At 42.3% G+C, this 20,362-nt stretch overlaps 1 protein-coding gene across 1 annotated transcript in view; it reads left to right on the forward strand.

Annotated features, from left to right (window-relative positions):
• The window catches only part of ccdc87 (coiled-coil domain containing 87), a 47,841-nt gene that overhangs the window by 25,936 nt on the left and 1,543 nt on the right, over window positions 1-20,362 (forward strand). Inside the window, exons 12-19 of the mRNA XM_055652959.1 lie at window positions 3,315-3,451; window positions 5,258-5,384; window positions 11,789-11,889; window positions 11,993-12,108; window positions 15,228-15,235; window positions 16,788-16,958; window positions 19,184-19,298; window positions 19,714-19,856. Of these exons, the coding sequence (XP_055508934.1) occupies window positions 3,315-3,451; window positions 5,258-5,384; window positions 11,789-11,889; window positions 11,993-12,108; window positions 15,228-15,235; window positions 16,788-16,958; window positions 19,184-19,298; window positions 19,714-19,856 (918 nt within the window). The remainder of the gene's footprint in view (window positions 1-3,314; window positions 3,452-5,257; window positions 5,385-11,788; window positions 11,890-11,992; window positions 12,109-15,227; window positions 15,236-16,787; window positions 16,959-19,183; window positions 19,299-19,713; window positions 19,857-20,362) is intronic.

A 20,362-nucleotide genomic window follows, 5' to 3' on the forward strand; every position in this document is an offset into this window, starting at 1 on the left:
GTAATGAATGATCGACAGGAAAAGCCTATTGCTTTTGCATCCCGCACCCTATCACCGAGTGAGCGCAATTATACACAGATAGAAAAGGAAGCACTCAGCATTGTGTTCAGAATCAAGAAATTCCATCAGTTTCTTCTCGGCAGACTATTCACCCTAGTGACTGATCACAAGCCACTAATTAGTGATACTTGGTCTCAAGTTAGCTATACCTTCTACGGCGGCATCAAGGATGCAGCGCTGGGCACTTCTGCTGTCCCAGTATGACTACAAGGTATTTACTACAAGGTTGAGTACAGAAGCTGTTGCAGATGCGTTGTCATTTGCTGAGAGAATGGAGCAGCTGGGCTTGTACACTCTGGAGTTTAGAAGGATGAGAGGGTATCTCGTTGAAACATATAAGATTGTTAAGAGCTTGGACACACTAGAGGCAGGAATCATGTTCCCGATGTTGGGGAAGTCCAGAACCAAGGGCCACAGTTTGAGAATAAGGAGTAGGCAATTTAGAACGGAGACGAGGAAACACTTTTTCTCATAGAGAGTGGTGAGTCTGTGGAATTCTCTGCCTCAGAGAGCGGTGGAGGCAGGTTCTCTGGATGCTTTCAAGAGAGAGTTAGATAGGGCTCTTAAAGATAGCGGAGTCAGGGGATATGGGAAGAAGGCAGGAACGGGGTACTGATTGGTGATGATCAGCCATGATCACATTGAATGGTGGTACTGGCTCGAAGGGCCAAATGGCCTACTCCTGCACCTAATGTCTATTGTCTATTGAAGTTGGAGATAGGATCAAAAGTGTTCATGTTGATCAAATGATTCCAGTCAAAGATGAACCAAAAACTGCAGTCCTAATCCCTGAATTTTTATCTGAAAGTGAGTTGGAAGAGTCCACTGTGATTGAAACACAAAGTTCAGTTAGTACAGACAAAGAAACTGATTCCTCTAATCAAAGTCATGGTACTAAAACAGAGCCAAACAAGCCTCCCGTTGTGTCAACACCTAAACCTGTTACACCTGTACTGTTAGATGATCAGGCAGGATCCGTAAACCAGTAATCAGGTTAGGTTTATAAGTTAAGTAACTCACTGCCAAGTAAAACGAAAATGTGTAGATATGCAAAATATATTATGTTTATCATTTAAAATGTCATAAATATAGGATAAACAATACTGGATTAAATCAAGTATCACAACAACAAAAATTGTAACCGAGTACTTGGATGTAATACTTTAAAAAAAAGGAGTAGTGTAATGTATTCATACATATTCATGTGTATGTTAATGAGTTGGTGTTCAATAGAAGCGGGGAATGCTTGGTAAAAAATCTCTCTCTCGTGATCCAGGCAACAAGTGTGTAAGTCTTGTTCTTCATTCTGCCGTCCGGAATATAACAATTACTTATTGAGTGTTCATAAGCATCATTTTGTTGTGTTTGTTGACTTCTGTGAAATTATCTGTAAACGCATCAATGTTTCTGTTAATAGATTCTAATTTTGTGTTGCGAGTCACCTTTTGTAGTGCACATAATGCGGCATTTATGATACGATACGATAGAACTTTATTTATGCCAGGAGGGAAATTGATCTGCCAACAGTCATAAAATACAACAAAATACATGAAACATGAAATTAAAGTGACGAGTGGGAAGATCAGGATTTGGGATGTGCAAAGATTGGGGTGAGGAGGAGGGAGAGTCAGTCTACCCCATGACAGAAGGTGGCATACTTGTACAGTTTGATAGCCACATGGAAAAGGGATCTCCTGTGGCGTTCTGTGCTGCATCTTGGTGGAACATCTGTTGCTGAAGGTGCTCCTCGGGTTGACCAGTGTATCATGGAGGGGGTGAGCTGTATTGTTCAAGATGCTCTGCAGTTTGAGGAGCATCCTCCCCTCCAAGCCCACCTCCCATGAATCCAACTCTACTCCCAGGACCCAACCAGGTACATGGCCTAGGTATATAATCTCATGGCTGAATAATACTTGTCTCAGACTAGTTTATATTAGTTTCATTTACAACCTGCACACTGGTTAAGGTCTCAGTTCATTTCAACCCTAAACATTTGTAGAAATTGGTACTGAGGTGATTGTATATTTAAAGTTTTGGGAATGAGCTAGATTATGAGTAGGTTGACCCATGAAGAGCGTTTGTCGGCACTGGGCCTGTACTTGCTGGAGTTTAGAAGAGTGAGGGGTGACCTCATTGAAATATACAGTATAGTGAAAGGCTTGATTGGATGTGAAGAGGATGTTTCCATTGGCGGGAGAGTTTAGGACAAGAGGCCGTAGCCTCAGAATTAAAGGAGCTTCTTTTAGGAAGATGAGGAGACATTTCTTTAGTCAGAGGGTGATGAATCATGGAATTCTTTGCCACGGAAGGCTGTGGAGGTCAAGTCAGTGGATATTTTTAAGGCAGAGATAGCAAGATTTCTGATTAGTATAGGTGTCAGAGGTTATGGGGAGAGCAGGCAAGAGAATGGGGTTAGGAGGGAAATGTGATTGCTCAATACATTAAATGAGTCAGTCACCACTTCTTCAATCTGCTGATCACTGCCGCTATATCCTGCTCTCCTGCTCTGTCTGTTTCCCTTCCCAGTGTTCCACTCCGCAGTCTGGTATCGTTCTGCCACCTCTGTTCCACGTTATCACAATTCATTCCTTGGCTTCATTTCTTTGATTATCAAGAAAGAAATCAGATCAGACCTTTCTGTCACCTTGTCTCCATAATTATGGTGGTGCAGCGGTAGCGTTGCTGTCTTCAAGCGCCAGAGACCGATTTCAATCCTGATTGCGGGTGCTGTCTGCACGGAGTTCAAAGTCAAAGTGAATGTCAAATTTATTCGTCATTTATTATCCGTTTGTACATTTTCCCCCGTGACCCGTGTGGGGTTTTTTCGGGGGCTCCGGTTTCCTCCCACATTCCAAAGACGTACAGTTTTGCGAGTTAATTGGCTTGGTATAGTTGGAAATAGTCCCTAGTGTGTGTAGGATAGTATTAGTGTGCGGGGATCGCTAAACTAAAATAGACGTGAATTAGAAGTAGAGGAAGAGAGACATTGGTGCAGAAGAAAGGAGTATTTCTCAAGCAGCCAGCTACAAACTACATGGAAATTTGTCTCGGGCTCAATTATACCACAAGGTTGTATCTTAGAATATTGGTTGAAAGGTAGAATCTCTCAGGAGCCATTTTTAGTCTCAGTAGTTTGTAAATATGGCTTAATGCTTGTTTTGTAAGAAGTCAACTGTTTTGAAGTTTGAAGGTTAAAAAATGGATTCAGGTAAAAAATACATAATGTTCTAACTGTTCGAACTCTTTTTTGTTAGGATCTAATAATAGCTCCACCAGCAAAGGGTGTGGATCTTACTGGATGTTTTCCATCTGATACTTTATCTCTGCGGTTAAGGGAACGTGTTATTAACCCTGATCTGAAATTATTGGAATCGAATTTTGGGACCCAAAGGTAAGCCATGGGTTGGCTTTGAAGATTGGCATGGGAATGATTTAATGAATGGACCTGAAGTTGCAAAGAAACTTGTCAACATTTATCCCCCAGAACTGTCAATAAGTTCAGAATGTTCGTGTGAACATGCAATTCCCAAATTTGCAAGCTTGGCGTTGCTAGCATGTTTTCCATCCGTGCTCTCGTGTTAAACATCAGGTGCAGTGCAATAGTGCAGAACAAACCTAGTGCACCCGAGGACTCTACCTGATGAACACCATTACTGGGTCCAAAACACCCAAGCATGTCAGTTGCAAGTGCTATTGACCCATTCCTTGCAGCAATTTCTGGCCCACTGTTGTGTTCTTGATTGTAAGGTTGTTGGACAAAATAATAATTTCAAATGAATATTCTTAAGGGGTGAGAATCCAGAAATTGGAAGTGCAAAAGGACTTGGGGATGCTGGTACGGGATTCCCAAAAAGTTAATCTGCAGATCGAATCGGGATTCCCAAAAAGTTAATCAAGAGGGCTGCAGGGATCGATGCTTTATAAGGTCGGTAAGCCATTTTGAAATAAACAATTTTGGGCAATATCTCAGGAAGGATAGCATTCCCGATTTATACAATGATCCCAGGAGAGGATTAACCTATGATGAACTTGTCAGCACTACAAAAACAGGGATAGTAAAGGCTTGGATGAGTGGTTGATGCTGTTTCCATTAGTGGGAGAGTCTGAACTAGAGGTCATAGCCTCAGAATTAAAGGATGTTCATTTAGGAAGGATTTCTACGAGGATGTTACCTGGACTAGAGGGTGTGAGTTATAGGGAGAGGTTGAGCAGGCTGGGTCTCTATTCCACGGGGCATAGGAGGATGAGGGGAGATCTTGTGGAGGTATACAAACTCATGAGAGGAAAAGATGCACAGTCTTTTACTCAGAGTAAGGAAATCGAAGAGGGTCCATAGGTTCAACGAAGGGGAGGGAATTTAACTTTTTCACACAATGATCCCAGAGGAGATAGTGAGGCTGGGATCATTCGTTTAAGAAACAGTTGGACAGGTACATGATGAACATTTTTGTCACCAAGCAGGCAAGTGGGACTGATAGAGATCCATAGACCTGTTTCCACACTTTACCTAAACTCCATGACTCCACAGATGAGGAGAAATTTCTTTAGTTAGCCATTGTGAAATTCTTTGCCATTACCAAGTCAGTGAGATGAGGTATAGATCTGATTAGCACAGGAGTTTATGGGGAGAAGGCTTAAAGAGATAGAAAATTTGGGAGGAAACTTCAAACATTAAAAACATATATGTAGACTTTGTACAGTTGGCCTTACAAGCTTGAGTTGGTATAAAATTTACTAAGGATATGGATGCCTTATAGAGATCCATAGACCATTTACCAAAATGGCTACAGGAGTGGGCCATTTCTATTACCAGGTGAGATGAGGTAGTCTGGTTTTCTTAAAAAGAGAAATTTGGGAGGAAATTCAAACTATGACTGATTTAAATAGGGTAACTAGAGAGAAATTGTAGTGTGGGGGGTCAAGGATGAGAGACAATAGACAATAGGTGCAGGAGTAGGCCATTTGGCCCTTCGAGCCAGCACCGCCATTCAATGTGATCATGGCTGATCATCCCCAATCAGTACCCCGTTCTTGCCTTCTCCCCATATCCCCTGACTCCGACGAAGTTGAAAGTGATTAGCGTACGATCCAGAGATGATGCGAACAAAAATGTTTAATGTGTTAATAAATTATAGCCTAAAAATGCAGTCACATTTGAGAAAAATCGTACTTGAATATGATTTTCAATGTTTTGCAGATATATAGCGATGACAAAAGAAAGTGAAGAAGTAAAATTTGAATCAAAGTATCGATTCCAAAATGATATTTCAAAACAGGATTCAAAAACAAATATAGATGATTATCTACAATATGTCCGTGAGGAGGTGTGTTGCTGGAATGCTGATAGAGTTGTCAGAAGTCCTTAATGAAGCATTGAATGTTTTCATAGATCATTTTTGCTCTGTTTCCAAGCACTCCCAACATTTCAGTATTGCTATTTAAGTTGAATAGATATAATGAATGACATTGGAATTGTATCTTTATATGCAGCATTACAGCATGACACATATTCATCTACCCAATGAGAATTAGGCAAAAGGTAAACTAATGCCAGGTGTTTGCTTTCAGTAATAGTCCTGTTCAGAATAATTTTCCTAGATTATATTTATTCATCCCTATGGGACATATTACTGAAGAAAGATGCAGGACAATTTGTGCAGCATCTTTTAATTCTTCAGGAGAAGGCAATTAATTACCTTTGCCCGCTCCCCCTCCCCCTCTACTGCTGCCACCTTCTCATACTCCCCTGGAGTTGTCGACATACTCCACCTTGGGAGATGTTGGCGACTGTGGGAGAGAAGAAGGAGGAGGTGGTGCTGACAGTGGAGGAGAGAGTGGCAGAGTGGACAAAGCAACGGGAGGAGGAGGAGACAGTGGTGGAGGGAGGAGCGGAAAAAGTGACATAGAAACATTGAAAATAGGAGCAGGACTAGGCCATTCGGCCCTTCGAGCCAGCACCATTCAATATGATCATGGCTGATCATCCAAAATCAGTACCCCGTTCTAGCTTTTCACCCCATATCCTTTGATTCCCTTTGCCCTAAAATTGAACTGTCTCTTGATAACATCCAGTGAATTGGCCTCCACTGCCTTCTGTGGCAGAGAATTCCACAGATTCACAACTCTCTGGGTGAAAAAGGTTTTCCTCATCTCAGTCCTAAATGGCCTACCCCTTAATCTTAAACTGTGATCCCTGGTTCTGGACGTTCCCAACATCAGGAAAATTTTTCCTGCATCTCCCCTGTCCGATCCCCTTAAGTATTTTATGTCTCAAAAGATCTCCTCTCATCCTTCTAAATTCCAGCAAATACAAGCCCAGTCGACCCATTCTTTCATCATATGTCAGTCCCACCATCCCTGGAATTAACCTGGTGCTCCTGCGCTGCACTCCCTCAATAGCAATAAAGTCCTTCCTCAAAATAGGAGACCAAAATTGCACATGATACTCCAGGTGCGGTCTTACTACTCCAGTAGGACCTCCTTGCTCCTAAACTCAAATCCTCTCATAATGAAGGCCAATATGCCATGAATCTGCTTCACTGCCTGCTGTACCTGCATGCTTACTTTCAGTGACTAATGTACAAGGACACCCAGGTCTCGTTGCACCACCCCTTCTCCTAATATGACACCATTCAGATAATAATCTGCCTTCCTGTTCTTGTCACCAAAGTGGATAACTCACATTTATCCACATTATACTGCATCTGTCATGTTTCTGCCCACTCACCCAAGCTATCCAATTCACCCTGCGGCCTCATAGCATCCACATCACAGCTCACACTGCCACCCAGCTTTGTGTCATCCGCAAACTTGGAGATGTTACTTTTAATTCCCTCATCTAAATCATTAATATATATTGAAAACAAATGGGGTCCCAGCCTTTCGGGACCCCACTAGTCACTTCCTGCCATTCTGAAAAGGACCCGTTAATTCCTACTCTTTGCTTCCTGTCTGCCAACCAGCTCTCTATCCATATCAATACCTTACCTCCAATACCATGTGCTCTAATTTTGCACACTAATCTCTTGTGTGGTTGCTTGTCAAAGGCTTTTTGAAAGTCTAGATACACAACATTCACTGGATCTCCATTATCCATTCTACTTGTTACATCCTCAAAAAATTCCAAAAGATTAGTCAAGCATGATTGCCGCTTCATAAATCAATGCTGACTTTGACCGATCCCGTACACTGCTTTCCAAATGCGCTGCTATAACCTCTTGAATAATCGACTCCAGCATCTTCCCCACAACCGATGTATGGCTAACTGGTCTATAATTCGCTGTTTTCTATCTCCCTCTTTTCTTAAAAAGTGGAGTTACATTGGCTACCCTCCAGTCCACAAGAACTGATCCAGAGTCGAGAGAACATTGGAAAATGATCACCAATGCATCCACGATTTCCAGGGCTACCTCCTTGAGTATTCTAGGATGCAGACCATCAGGCGCTGGGGATTTGTTTGCCTTCAGTAATTTTCTGACTAATGTGGATTCCCTTCAGTTCCTCCCTGACTAATTTTCTGAAAAATGTGGATTCCCTTCAGTTCCTCCCTCCCACTAGATCCTTGGTCCCCTAGTATTTCCGGGAGATTGTTTGTGTTTTCCTTAATGAAACAGAACCAAACTGTTCTGCCATTTCCTTGTTTCCCATTATAAATTCACCTGTCTCTGATTGTAAGGGACCTACATTTGTCTTCACTAATCTTTTCCTTTTTACATACCTAAAGAAACCTTTACAGTCAGTTTTTATATTCCCCGCAAGCTTTCTTTCATGCTCCTTTCCCCCCCTCTTAATTAATCCCTTTGTCCTCCTCTGAGTTCTAAATTTCACCCAGTCCTCTGGTTTGCTGCGTCTTCTGGCCAATTTATTTGCTTCTTCCTTGGATTTAACACTATCCTTGACTTCCTTCATCTGCCACGGTTGAGCCGCCTTCCCAGTTTTTTGGGGATTTTTGCCAGACGGGGATGAACAATTTATGGAGTTCATCCATGCGGTCTTTAAATTTTTGCAATTGCATCTCCACTGTCAACCCTTTAAGTATAATTTGCCAGTCTATCCTAGCCAATTCCTGTCTCTCTTCAAAGTCTCTTTTATTCAAGTTTCATAGTCTCTGAATTAACTGTGGTACCCTGCATCCTATTGCAGAATTCCACCATATTATGGTCACTGTTGCCCAAGGGGCCTTGCACAACAAGATCGCTAACTAATCCTTCCTCACTACACAATACCCAGTCTAGAATGGCCTGCCCTCTAGTCGGTTCCTCTATATATTTGTTTAAAAACCTATCCCGTGTACATTCCAGGAAATCCTCCTCAGCACTGTTACCAATTTGGTTGGCTCAATCTATATGTCGATTAAAGTCACCCATGATAACCGCTATACCTTTGCTACACACATCCCTAATTTCCTGCTTGATGCTATCTCCAACCTTCCTACTGCTGTCTGGTGGTCTGTATACAACTCCAACAAGTATTTTCTGCCTTGGCTATTTCTCAGTTCTACCAATATCGATTCTACAGCATCCAAGCTAATGTCACTCCTTGTCATTGCATTAATCTCCCTTTTAACCAGCAATGCCACCTTACCTCCTCTCCCTTTCTGTCTATCCTTCCTAAATATAGAAACATAGAAAATAGGTGCAGGAGTAGGCCATTCGGCCCTTCGAGCCTGCAACGCCATTCAATATGATCGTGGCTGATCATCCAACTCAGTATCCTGTCTCTCCATACCCCCTGGTCCCTTTAGCCACAAGGGCCACATCTAACTCCCTCTTAAATACAGCCAATGAACTGGCCTCAACTACCCTCTGTGGCAGAGAGTTCCAGAGATTCATCACTCTCTGTGTGAAAAATGTTTTTCTCATCTCAGTCCTAAAAGATCTCCCCCTTATCTTTAAACTGTGACCCCTTGTCCTGGACTTCCCCAACATCGGGAACAATCTTCCTGCATCTAGCCTGTCCAACCCCTTAAGAATTCTGTAAGTTTCTATAAGGTCCCCCCTTATATCGAATACCCTTGCATGTTTAGCTCCCAGCCTTGGTCACCCTGGAGCCATGTCTCTGTAATTCCAACTATATCACAACTAACTGCGCATTCAATTCATCCGCCTTGTTTCAAATGCTCCTCGCTTTAAGGCACAAAGCTTTCAGGTTAGTTTTCTTATCTCCCTTCTACCTTTTGCTTCTGTCCTCCTTTTATAGCCCTCTGTCTCATTGTATTGAGTCCCATCCCCCTGCCCTGTTAGTTTAAACTTGACCTTTCTTACACTTTCTTTACCGTTAGCTGCACGGATACGCATCCACATTGTTGACTCCACCGCCACACTCTTTAGTTTGGGGTCGACAGGAAGAAGCAGCTGGTGAGAGGGGCGGGAACCCCACGGTGACTGATCGCTTCTGTTGGTGGCCTGAAGAAAACGCTGCCTGCCAGGGGCCACAACGTGAGCCACAACTACAGCCACATCAATCGGACTGTGCGGCAGCTGGTGCCCGTGAAGATATTGGAAAATCAGAAACTGAAAAGATACCTGTTTACTCACCATCCCCAGCTAATTCGTAGTGTTCCTGGAGCATCGTGTTCAAACATATAGCCAAATAAATTCCCCCTCTGTCCTCCCCCCATTCCATTGCCAAACCCACAGGCATGGAATCTCAAGGAAGAGGCAAATAAAATAGCAAAATATAAATGAAATGTAACTGTTAAAAAAGCAGAACATTCTAGATGTTGGAAATCTAAAGTAACACCTGAAAATGATGAAAATAATCAATGTTTAAGCAGCAAATATGGAGAAAGAAACATGTGGCATTTCAGACTGAAGATTTGAGAAAATAATAAACGCAGAGGCAGAAAAGGTGCAAAAAGAATGAAAAGGAAAGGCAAAGAAGGATAGAATGTAAGATCAGAAAGTGCAGCAAAGTCACAAATGAAGACAATAAACATGAATCAGTAGGAAATGCAAGGCCATTCACTGCATCAGTGCTTCAATACCTCAAATTATTTTTCCTTAAATAGAATCCCAAATTTCATGGAATTTGATGGTATTTCCTAAAATTTTCAAAAATGCTTCCTGCGGGCTATTCGTCATTATGTTTTTTTTCGCGGGCACACGTTAACAACACAAAGGCAAAACAGATCTATGTAACTACACCGCATCTGCCCGCTTCTGTTACTCACTTGTACAGCGTTTCATTGCCTCCAACAGCTTTCGTCTTCGTTTTTTTCAGCCTGCTCTCATGTGTCTCAGTCTCTGCTCTCCGACTCTCCCCCTCTCCCTCCCTCTCTCTCCCTCTTGGCCCCTTGAGCCCACCCACCGTTCTGTAAGGTCAAGGCCAATCCCAATGTAACCGCAACCCCAATGCCCACTGGTAACTTTTCACCACTAGGCGTATCCAAAATTCTACCACTGCCTGAAAAATAATCATAGGCTCAACTTCCAATGAGAAAGAGAATTCCAAAGACTCATTGTTATATGGGAATTTTCCCAAACAGTCTGTGACCCATAGCGTTGTGGCCATAGCACTATGTTTAAAGCACATAGTGCTGGAGCCAGTAGCGCTATATTTGGAACCCATAGCGCTGCAGCCCACAGCTCGTTTAAATTCCCACGCGTTAATGACAGTGCTCTGTTTAAACCTTTGAGCGCCAAACTGGCAGTGCTGGTGCTGGGTGTATCACCTTTACATCCCTTCACGGGCCAGATGTGGAAATTTTCCGAAATTATTCAATTTCCCTAAAATTATCCAAAGACAACCCGAATTTCCCGAATTTCGGGTAATTTCCTTCAAAGTGGAAACGCTGCACTGAATCTAATTTCCTTCCTTCTGTTCATCCTTCTCCTTCCCATTTTCTTTGCCCCTGCATTTTAATAAAATGTGTTATATGGTCATTTTGTTGATACAGAAACTCTCTTTTCACAGGGGCTGGTGAACAAGCTAATTATTTCCAACATTTTCTATTGCTGATATATCAGCATCTGCATAATTGTGCTTGTGTTACTGCATACTCTCTACTGATTTAATATGTCCTTCACCTGCAGCATTACTTGTTACCTCTAGAGTTGACAATGCTAAATTCACTGGTCAGTCTGCCTCGTTCTACTCTGAATATGAATATGAGTAATGTCCAAATTGTACCAATTCCCATTCTCTTATTACACAGAGACTGCTGAGGTATGATGACTCCTCATTAAGAAGCAGCTTTCATTTAAAATTCTCACTTTTGTCTTTAAAATACTCCATGATCTGAACCTCCCTTTCTCCAGCCGTACAATCCACTGACACACTTGTGCTCATCTGATTCTGTTCTGATGATTAGTTCTACGTTCAATTGCTCCACATTTGGCAGTTGTGCCAGTAGCTGTCAAAGCTCTAAACTCTGGAATTTCACATCTCACCACCACTTCCTGTCCTCCTCTCTTTCCATTGTGAATATGCTCCTTAAAGCCAATTTCTGTTCAATCTTTTGGTCATGTATCTTAATAACCCCGAATTAGTTTGTAATATTTAATTGTAGTACCTTGGCATACTTTGTTAAAAGAACTATATAAATCAAAGTTATTATTCCACAATTGGGTCACAGATACCAAATCATCAACTTTGTTTTGTCTGCATAGGTGATGTTTGACCGGCTGAGCATTTTAAGAACTTTCCCATTTTTGTAAAATATGGCACAGCTAAGATTTGGGAATTCAGGAATTGGTCAGAGCTTTCACTCTTGCTTTTGCGTCTGCAGGGATCTGACTACTTGGGAGTTCTTTATCATTTCTACGAGAGTGAGGATGAGAATGAAGAGGAAAGAAGAGAACTTGTTGCTCGAGAATTCGAACTGAAAGAGTAAACTTAGCTAGAAATTATTTTTTTTAAATTCAAGTTCAAATTATATTTTGTTTTTCCAATCAATAAAGATCTAATCTTACCACGTATTATCCGTGAATAGGAAAGAAGAACAGGAACGTGCAAATATGCGTTCCATAAAAGAAGAATTTGTCGTTGGTTCTTGGAATATTAATGCTATAATGCTTGGAGGCTTAGGAAAGGACCCTCTTTCAGAAGGTGATATTGCTATCTTTACAAAACATTTTATTTAATGTGTTTTTTTTTAATTACTTAAGGGTCTGTCCCACGAGCATGCGACTCCATGCAGCAAACGTGACCTAAAGGGCCTGTCGCACGAGCATGTGACTCCATGCGGCAAGCGCAACCTAACGTGGTCGCTTGAGCCGTACGGCCTCGCGGGGCCGGTACCACTTCGATCGCCGGAGCCGTATGGAGTTGTGCGGAGCTGGTCCCGACATCGCGCGGGGCTCCGAAATGCTGACCGTGTTCAAGAATTCTGCGCGGCAATGGCCTGCCGGCCCGCAGCCGCCTCGACGCCGTACGCAACGCCTTGACGCCGTACGTCACGCGCGAACTTCCCGCTGACTTCGCTCGAACTTCATGTCACTCACTCGACCTCCGCGCGGCCCCCGCTTCTGGTTTGGTCGCGCTTGCCGCATGCAATCGCATGCTTGTGGGACAGGCCCTTTAGGTCGCGCTTGCCGCATGGAGTCGCATGCTCATGGGACAGGCCCTTAACACATCCTGAAAGTTATCTTCCCAGAAAAACATGAATAATTGAATACATGGGAATTGGAGTGTAGTGTGTGTGCACTTTTCTCACATACCTCATTAATATCATTCATGGACCTCATGAAGATCACATCATTTCTCTGTTGCTGATAATTCTAACATGAAGTCTCGGTTTCCAAAGAAAACTGATTAATACATATTAGAAAGTGATAGATGGACTGGGCAAGTCTGTACCATGCTCACAGTATAAAGTAACACATTTCCAACCACTCAGACCTATGCACGGAGCTTGGAAATCATTCCACCCAAATAATATTTCTGAGATATTTTGTTACCTTGCATTTGGTGTCAGTGTTCATTTTTGCAGTTTGGGTGTAGCATATTAATCTGAACAATATGAAGGCAATTAGATGATGTTAGAAGATTCAGTAACTAGTGCATAGTATGAGTATATTGGGAGAGGGAAATAAACTCAGTGAAGCATTCTACCATGGAGAGATTATCATTCACTAAAACTTTTCCTGCTCATTCTTTCTTTTTATGCTGCTGCTAAGCAAGAAATCGTATCCACTGGAGAATCTTCTGGTTGCAGCTTTGCTATATGCAATGCAGTGACACACAATGTAAAACAACTTTGCTTCTCAAAGGATCTGCTCACTCACACAAAACAGGCATGAAGGTGATGCGGGGCAGAAATTTCTCTCGCACCTCTGAGTTGCTGCTGGGTACTTCATCAACAATATGTTTCAAAATGCAGAACATGTGTGTATTAGACAGTGAGCAAACACTTCAGAGTTCATAGAGTTAGAGTAAAGGGGAGGCCATTTAAGACTGAGGTGAGAAAAAACTTTTTCACCCAGAGAGTAGTGAATTTGTGGAATTCCCTGCCACAGAGGGCAGTACGGGCCAAATCACTGGATGGATTTAAGAGAGAGTTAGATAGGGCTCTAGGGGCTAGTGGAATCAAGGGATATGGGGAGAAGGCAGGCACGGGTTATTGATTGAGGCCGATCAGCCAACATCACAATGAATGACGGTGCTGGCTCGAAGGACTGAATGGCCTCCTCCTGCATCTATGTCTATGTCTAATGGAAATGAGCACCTGCCAATTGATCGCATGAGTGTGAATTCTTATAAATCTCAGGAATTTCCAGTGGTACAGGGAGCATTCAATTGTGTGCGTGAAACTATATGCAGAAAACATTGATGGTCAATGCTTGATATCAGCAAAGCAGGTGGGTATCATTCATTCCATGAAGATCCACTGTGCCTCTGAGCCACTGATCCATATTAAGAAAATCAGCGACCAACCTGAATTAGTATGCTAATGCGTGTGACTTCATCAGCGAGTTCATAGAGGACTGTTTGCCGAAGAAGACAATCCGAGTGTTCCCCAAATGGAAACCATGGATGAACTGAGGGCCAGGACTGTGTACAAGTCAAACGATCCCGAGTGATATAAGAAAGCTCGGAATTGCTAACTTCAAGAAGTCATTGCATGCAAAGGATATGCAACAAAATACTAAACATGGTTACTTTCATTTACATGCCATTGCTCCGTCCCAAACATTATGGTGCCCTGAAATGGGGGGACTATGTATAAACACTGCTGCAATTTCGTTCAGATTTCTGAATGATAATAAAAGGCTATCTATCTATCTAATTTCTACATGGTGAAACCAAAATGTATAAAAATGGCCTTTATTAAAATCTGGCAACGTGCACTTTAACTATAAGCGATTTTTTTTCTATTGCAAATCTCAAGTTGTGGAGTACAGAGGCAAATAAATAAATGATGGGTCTTTGTCCCAAACATTATGGAGGGTACTGTGTTATGGTCTGTAAGTTTGGCAGTGGAGGGTGTCATTGGTTGATATTGATCAGACGAGAATGGAAATAATCTTTATTGCAATATTGCATCTGTGTATTGGAAACGTACTTTCTCCGATTCACTTCAAATGCAATTTCTTTCATGATTTCACTACCACGTGCCTGCTTCGGTAGTTTTCCCACTGTGGGTGGAGGATCTCTTTGATCTCGTCCAGAACTGTGCCAAAATATCAGTTTCCTGGCTCTCACCTGTGGTCTCCACACCTACAGTCAACCTGCAAATACCTCTGGTTTGAACCATACCACCAATCCCACCCATGATGTACTTTCTCTTTAAATTCAGTCGGTAGGACAGGCAGATGCAGGACAGCGAGTGAGGAAGGTCTGATAGCCTAAACTACCTTCATTTATTGGAAAATTTCTGATGGGGAAGGAAGATGAATTCAGGGCATGGGTAGATATACACGACTGTGATATTAAAGCTATAACAGAAACATGCTTGGATTTTTTTTCCAGACTTTCCTCTAGTTTGCATTATTGCCTGCTTTTATTAAGATGATTGTAATTTGCTGACTATCAAATTCAGTCATTTTTAAAACTTAATATGATTAACAGCTTATTTCTGGAAAGTATTTCTAAACTGCAGACAATTTTGGTACACATTCTGATACATCTGTTTCTTATTGCCATAATGTAATATTTAATAATGCTGTCATTTTTTAATTGGAATTTCACTATATTAACAATGTTGTACTCTTGTTTATATTTTGCAGCTGCTCAGGTAAGATGACTGACGAAAAGGTAATTGTAATATTTTGTACCTTGAAGTATATCTAGAAATGTATGCTATTGATATTGCAACCATCCTTTAGATGTTGATGCCTATATTACAATCAGAACAAACATGAAATATTAATTAGCTATCACATCTGAGGAACTGTTTCATACATGTACGGAAATAACATGGGATCGTTGTGATTGTTTCCATGATTACAACGTCATTGTTTGTATTGATCTGCGTGAAAATATTGGTTTGGTTTTTCAAACCCATTTACCAACAGGTCACTGGGTTGAGATGCATGCCAATTATTGAAAATCAATATTTGTAACTAGGTAGTTGAAATTGGTCCATCATTGAATCCCCTTGGAGCTTGAAATCTCCTGAGACTTATGTTACTGGAAAGTCTCCATTGGTGGGGAATCAGATGCCTGTGAAATTTTTTGTGCACCTGGACTGTTGAATGGCAGAAGTTTAGGCTGAATGAAAGCTCCAAGATGGAATGCATTCTCTAATTTAGTCTGGCATTTCTGGGGAGGCAGGATCATTAACGTTTGTGATCAGTTAATGGAAAATCCAAGCAGAACAAACAACTTTGTAGGTAGACACAAAATGCTGAAGTCTCAGCAGGACAGGCAGCATCTCTGGAGAGAAGGAATGAGACCCTTCTTCAGGCTGATGTCAGGGGAGTGGGTGGGACAGAGATAATAATGTGGTCGGAGGCAGTAAGACTGGTGGGAGAACTGGAAAGGGGAGGGGATGGAGAGAGAGGGAAAGCAAAGGTTACTTGAAGTTAGAGAAGTCAATGTTCATACTGCTGGGGTGTAAGCTGCTCAAGCGAAATATGAGGTGCTGTTCCTCCAATTTGCACTGGGCCTCACTCTGACTATGGAGGAGGCTCAGGACAGAAAGGTCAGATTGGGAATTGGAGGGGCAGTTGATGTTCTGAGCAACTGGGAGATCGTGTGTGTGTGTGTTTTCCTGATGACGTCACAATGGATCTGCATGCCTGCTGTCTTGCTCGCGCTGCGAGTGACGTAACCCCCCCCCCCCCCCCCCCTCTCCCTCCTCCCCCCCCCCGTTATTCAAAAGACGCTGTCGGCCTCTCTCCCACTCGCCCGGGCCTCTCTCCCACTCCCCCAGGCCTCTCTCCCACTCCCCCAGGCCTCTCTCCCATTCCCCCGGGCCCCTCTCTCTCTTCCCCCCCCCCCCCCCCCTCTCTCTCCATCCCCTCTTCCACCCCCCAGCCTCTCTCTGTGCCCCTCTCTTCGGCCTCTCTGAAGAAGGGTCTCAACCCGAAACATCACCTATTCCTTCACTCCATAGATGCTGCTTCACCCGCTGAGTTTCTCCAGCATTTTTTATCTACCGAAGAAAATCAAGCAGCGTGGAAGTAGGAAAGAGAGAGAAGAGAAAAAATGATAGATTGGGGAAGGAGGGTTAAATGTAGATCTAGTCTATGCACCTTTTTAGGAAGTAATATATTTTAAATCTGTACAAAGCACATTCAATATACATATGTTTTTGTTTATTCATTGCACAACACCGATATTAGGAAAAATTAAGGGTTCAGAAACAGCTTGGGAAAAGACTGGACTTGGAAGATATAGCAGAACTACAGCTAAGACTTCAACGTATTTGGATTATACTGCATGTCCCTGATAAAGAACGTCTTGATATGGCCATTAAGTACAGCTCGCAAAAACACTGGCGCCAAGTTTACATGGTATGTATATAAAATATGTGGCTTAATTCAACCAAGACTTTAAACATACTTTAGACATAAGAACCACACAGTACCAAGTATAATTTTGCTATTGAAGAATTTATCAGTCCATCTAAAATATTCCAACCCATTAAGAAATAACTACATTGGATTTGATTGCAGTTGCTAGCTCTAGCCATCTTGTGCTGCTGTTGAGCAGTTTAAATTTCCATGTTTGCTTTCTGTTAAATAACAGTTTCAACTATTTGTTGAAACAAGGAACTGCAATTGCTGGTTTACTCAAAGTGCTCGAGTATCTCGTGGTCAGACAGCATCACTGGAGAACATGAATAGGTGACATTATGGATTGGGACCCTTTCTTGTAAGGGAGTGGGGGGAAAAAAACTGGACGAGAGGAGAGGTAGGACAAAGCGCAGCAGTAATAGGTGGACCCAGTTGAAGGGGGATATGATAAGCAGATGGGTGGAACTAAGCCATAGATTAAAGCAATATGTGTGTAACAGACTGATTGAAGAGATGGAAATTGTGAAGCCAGAGGAAAGAATGTAGTGAGAGGGGGAAAGAAAGGAATAGGTGTGAGTCCAAGTGGGGCACAAAGGAGGAGGTGGGGAGAAAGGGACAGTGTGTGAAAGAAAAGGGAGTGAGTGAGGGGTTATGGCTTATCGAAATTTGGAGAATTCAATGTTCATACCGTTGGGATGTAAGCTACCCAAGTCAAATTGAGGTGCTGTTCCTCTAATTTGCATGTCGCCTCACTCAGACAATGGAGGGGGCCCAGGTCAGTAATGTCAATATGGGAAGGGGAGTTAAATGTTTGGCCACCGAGAGATCCAGAAAGCCCTGGCAAACTCAGCACAAATGTTCTGTGACCAGGCTTGGTCTCGCCAATATACAGGAGACTATGCTTGGTCTCGCTTCTTGTACTTTGGGAAGACCAAGCGTAGACTCAGTAACCGTTTCAACCCAACGTTATGAACGTCTGAAGAAGGGTCTTGACCCGAAACGTCACCTATTCCTCTTCTCCAGAGTTGCCGTCTGATCCAGTTACTCCAGCTTTTTGTGTCTATCTTCGGTATTAACATTGAATTCTACAATTTTACATAACCTGAAATAACCTCCTTTCTCCCCCCCTCCCTTCCCCCTCCTACATTCCTTCCTCTGGCTTCACAATTTCCAATTCTTCAATCAGTCTGTCTCACACCTGCTCTCCTGGCCTTTGTTCCAACCATGTGTCTACCAACAACCACCCCCCCCTTCCTGTGTCGACCTATTGCTTTCCACAACACGCGCGCGCGCATGTGGCGCACACACCCTCTCTGTGAAGGGCTTCAAACCAAATTGTGTTCTCCAGAGATACTGTTTCACCTGTTGATTTATTCCAGCATTCTGTAGAACTAATTGATTCTTTTATGGTTTTGTTGCTTTATTTGGTTTCCTGGAGATTCCCTTTCATAAATCAAGCCTCTCTTCAGTCTTGCCCCTTGTAATTACTAGTCAAGCCAGGACCCTGATCTAGATGCCTTGTTTGACATCTCTCCCCACACCTGCCTAGCGTGGTGTGACTGGTCTCGTCTCTTTATCCTTTTTTATTTGTAAGCGGGACAGGCCTGCCTCTCTAGTGCCCCTTTGCTGATTTATTGCAATCCATAGCTTTAACTTGTTTTTCCATAAATGACCTGACTTATTTTCCATTTCCAATCAGTTGCTGCATTCCACAAAAATTCACAACCTGTGGCCTCAGTATTGCTTTATCACATGATACTTCTGACTGTGCTCTCCCATCTAATTATGATTGCTAATCCTTCAGTTTCTTCATCCATCAGTCTCCAATTCCCTTCTTTTCCCTTTTCCCCTCTCAATTTTCCCCTCTATTTCTATGAAACTTTTTCTCTTCTATCAAACATTATAAATCATTATTACCATGCCAAGACGATGAAGAGGAATCCAGGGACAGACTTGACTAATATTGAGCTTCAGTAGGCCATTTGGAATAAGACCTTTAAAGTCCCATCACTGACAAGAGGGAATTAAATTAATACCTGTAGTAGGAAATGGTAGAAGTTATTAGATTACCTTGGGATGAAGGTGATCTAATGTTTTTTTTCTGCTTTATAATTTTTTGACTACACACACATTTATTGGTGCTATTATTGCCCAAACATTTTTTAGATCAAGTTCATTTGGAATGCTATAGTGAGAACAAATAATATTTCTGTTTTCCTCAGGCGCTGGATACGTGGGAAAATGCTGTCAGACTGATTCAAGAAAGAGAATGTGTTTTGTCCAAACTTGAAAATTTTGAAAGATTTGCATCCAACCCTAACCGGTTCTTTGAAAAAGGTAGGTGAGTGAGGGAGTCACTTGTTGACAACAAAGGCCTGTTGTGGAATTTTGAAGAAGGTTCATCCCACATGTGTGTATTACGAACACCGTTTTGAAGGATTCTTTATTTCCGTGAAAAGCCCTTCAGAATTTGTTGCGTCTTTAATGTAATTAATTGGATACATTTTTGAAGCCTTGGAAGGAAGGCTCTGGCTGAGCTAGGCTTGGCAGGGGTGGTGGAGGAGGTAGTGACTAATTTTAAATTGCTCTCACAGTGAACAGATTATACATGTTGGCTGACTGATCTTCCTACTGCTCTGGGAAAGTCCATGGATATGGTTTATGACATTAGATCTTCCCTTGGATGTGGAATATTTTCTACTTTCCTGGAGAAAACTGGTGGTGATCCTATATTTTGTAATTTGTTTCACAGGTTACAAGGGCACCTCAACACTGAGGTTAAAGGAGTCCAGAAGGAGGGATCGGTTTTATTCCGACTTAACAAAAATTGAAAATCAATTGTCTAAAATTTTAATGAAGATTAAAGTCAGTTTTAAGGATGTTGTCACTTTCAAGGTAAGGGTGTTCAATCGCAGATTTTTGTGGGAATGTGAGTATTTGTACTTGAAATGCCATAACCTTTTGTCAATATGGTTAGATATGTCTTTTAACATTTTATGTGTACTGATACCTTGTTTAATACTCAGGATGCTGAGAGCGCCAATGGAATCAGAACTAAGAGGGGTCATTTTAGCATTCTATAGTGAAAGATTCTCTACCTGAAGTGCTGCTGCACTGGGAACCTGTGGTAGACTCCTCCTCTTCTTGCTGCTGCACTGGGAACTGAGCACATATCCCTCCTACGCTTTGCGACAACAACTGTATCAATCAATCACCCATGGCTCGGTGTAGTAGAAAGGCTACCTTGTAAGACCTGGTATTGGTCAGACTGGAGAAAGTGGTGCAGTTGTTCAGCCCTGGGATGTGGGGGTCATAGATGCACCCCAGCTGTCCTTTCCACAATGGAAGCTGCTGAACTATTGTATTTGTGGGTACACATCTTTCTCCAACCTGAAGACATT

This window comes from Leucoraja erinacea, chromosome 22, assembly GCF_028641065.1.
Source record: "Leucoraja erinacea ecotype New England chromosome 22, Leri_hhj_1, whole genome shotgun sequence".
Lineage (NCBI taxonomy): Eukaryota > Metazoa > Chordata > Chondrichthyes > Rajiformes > Rajidae > Leucoraja > Leucoraja erinaceus.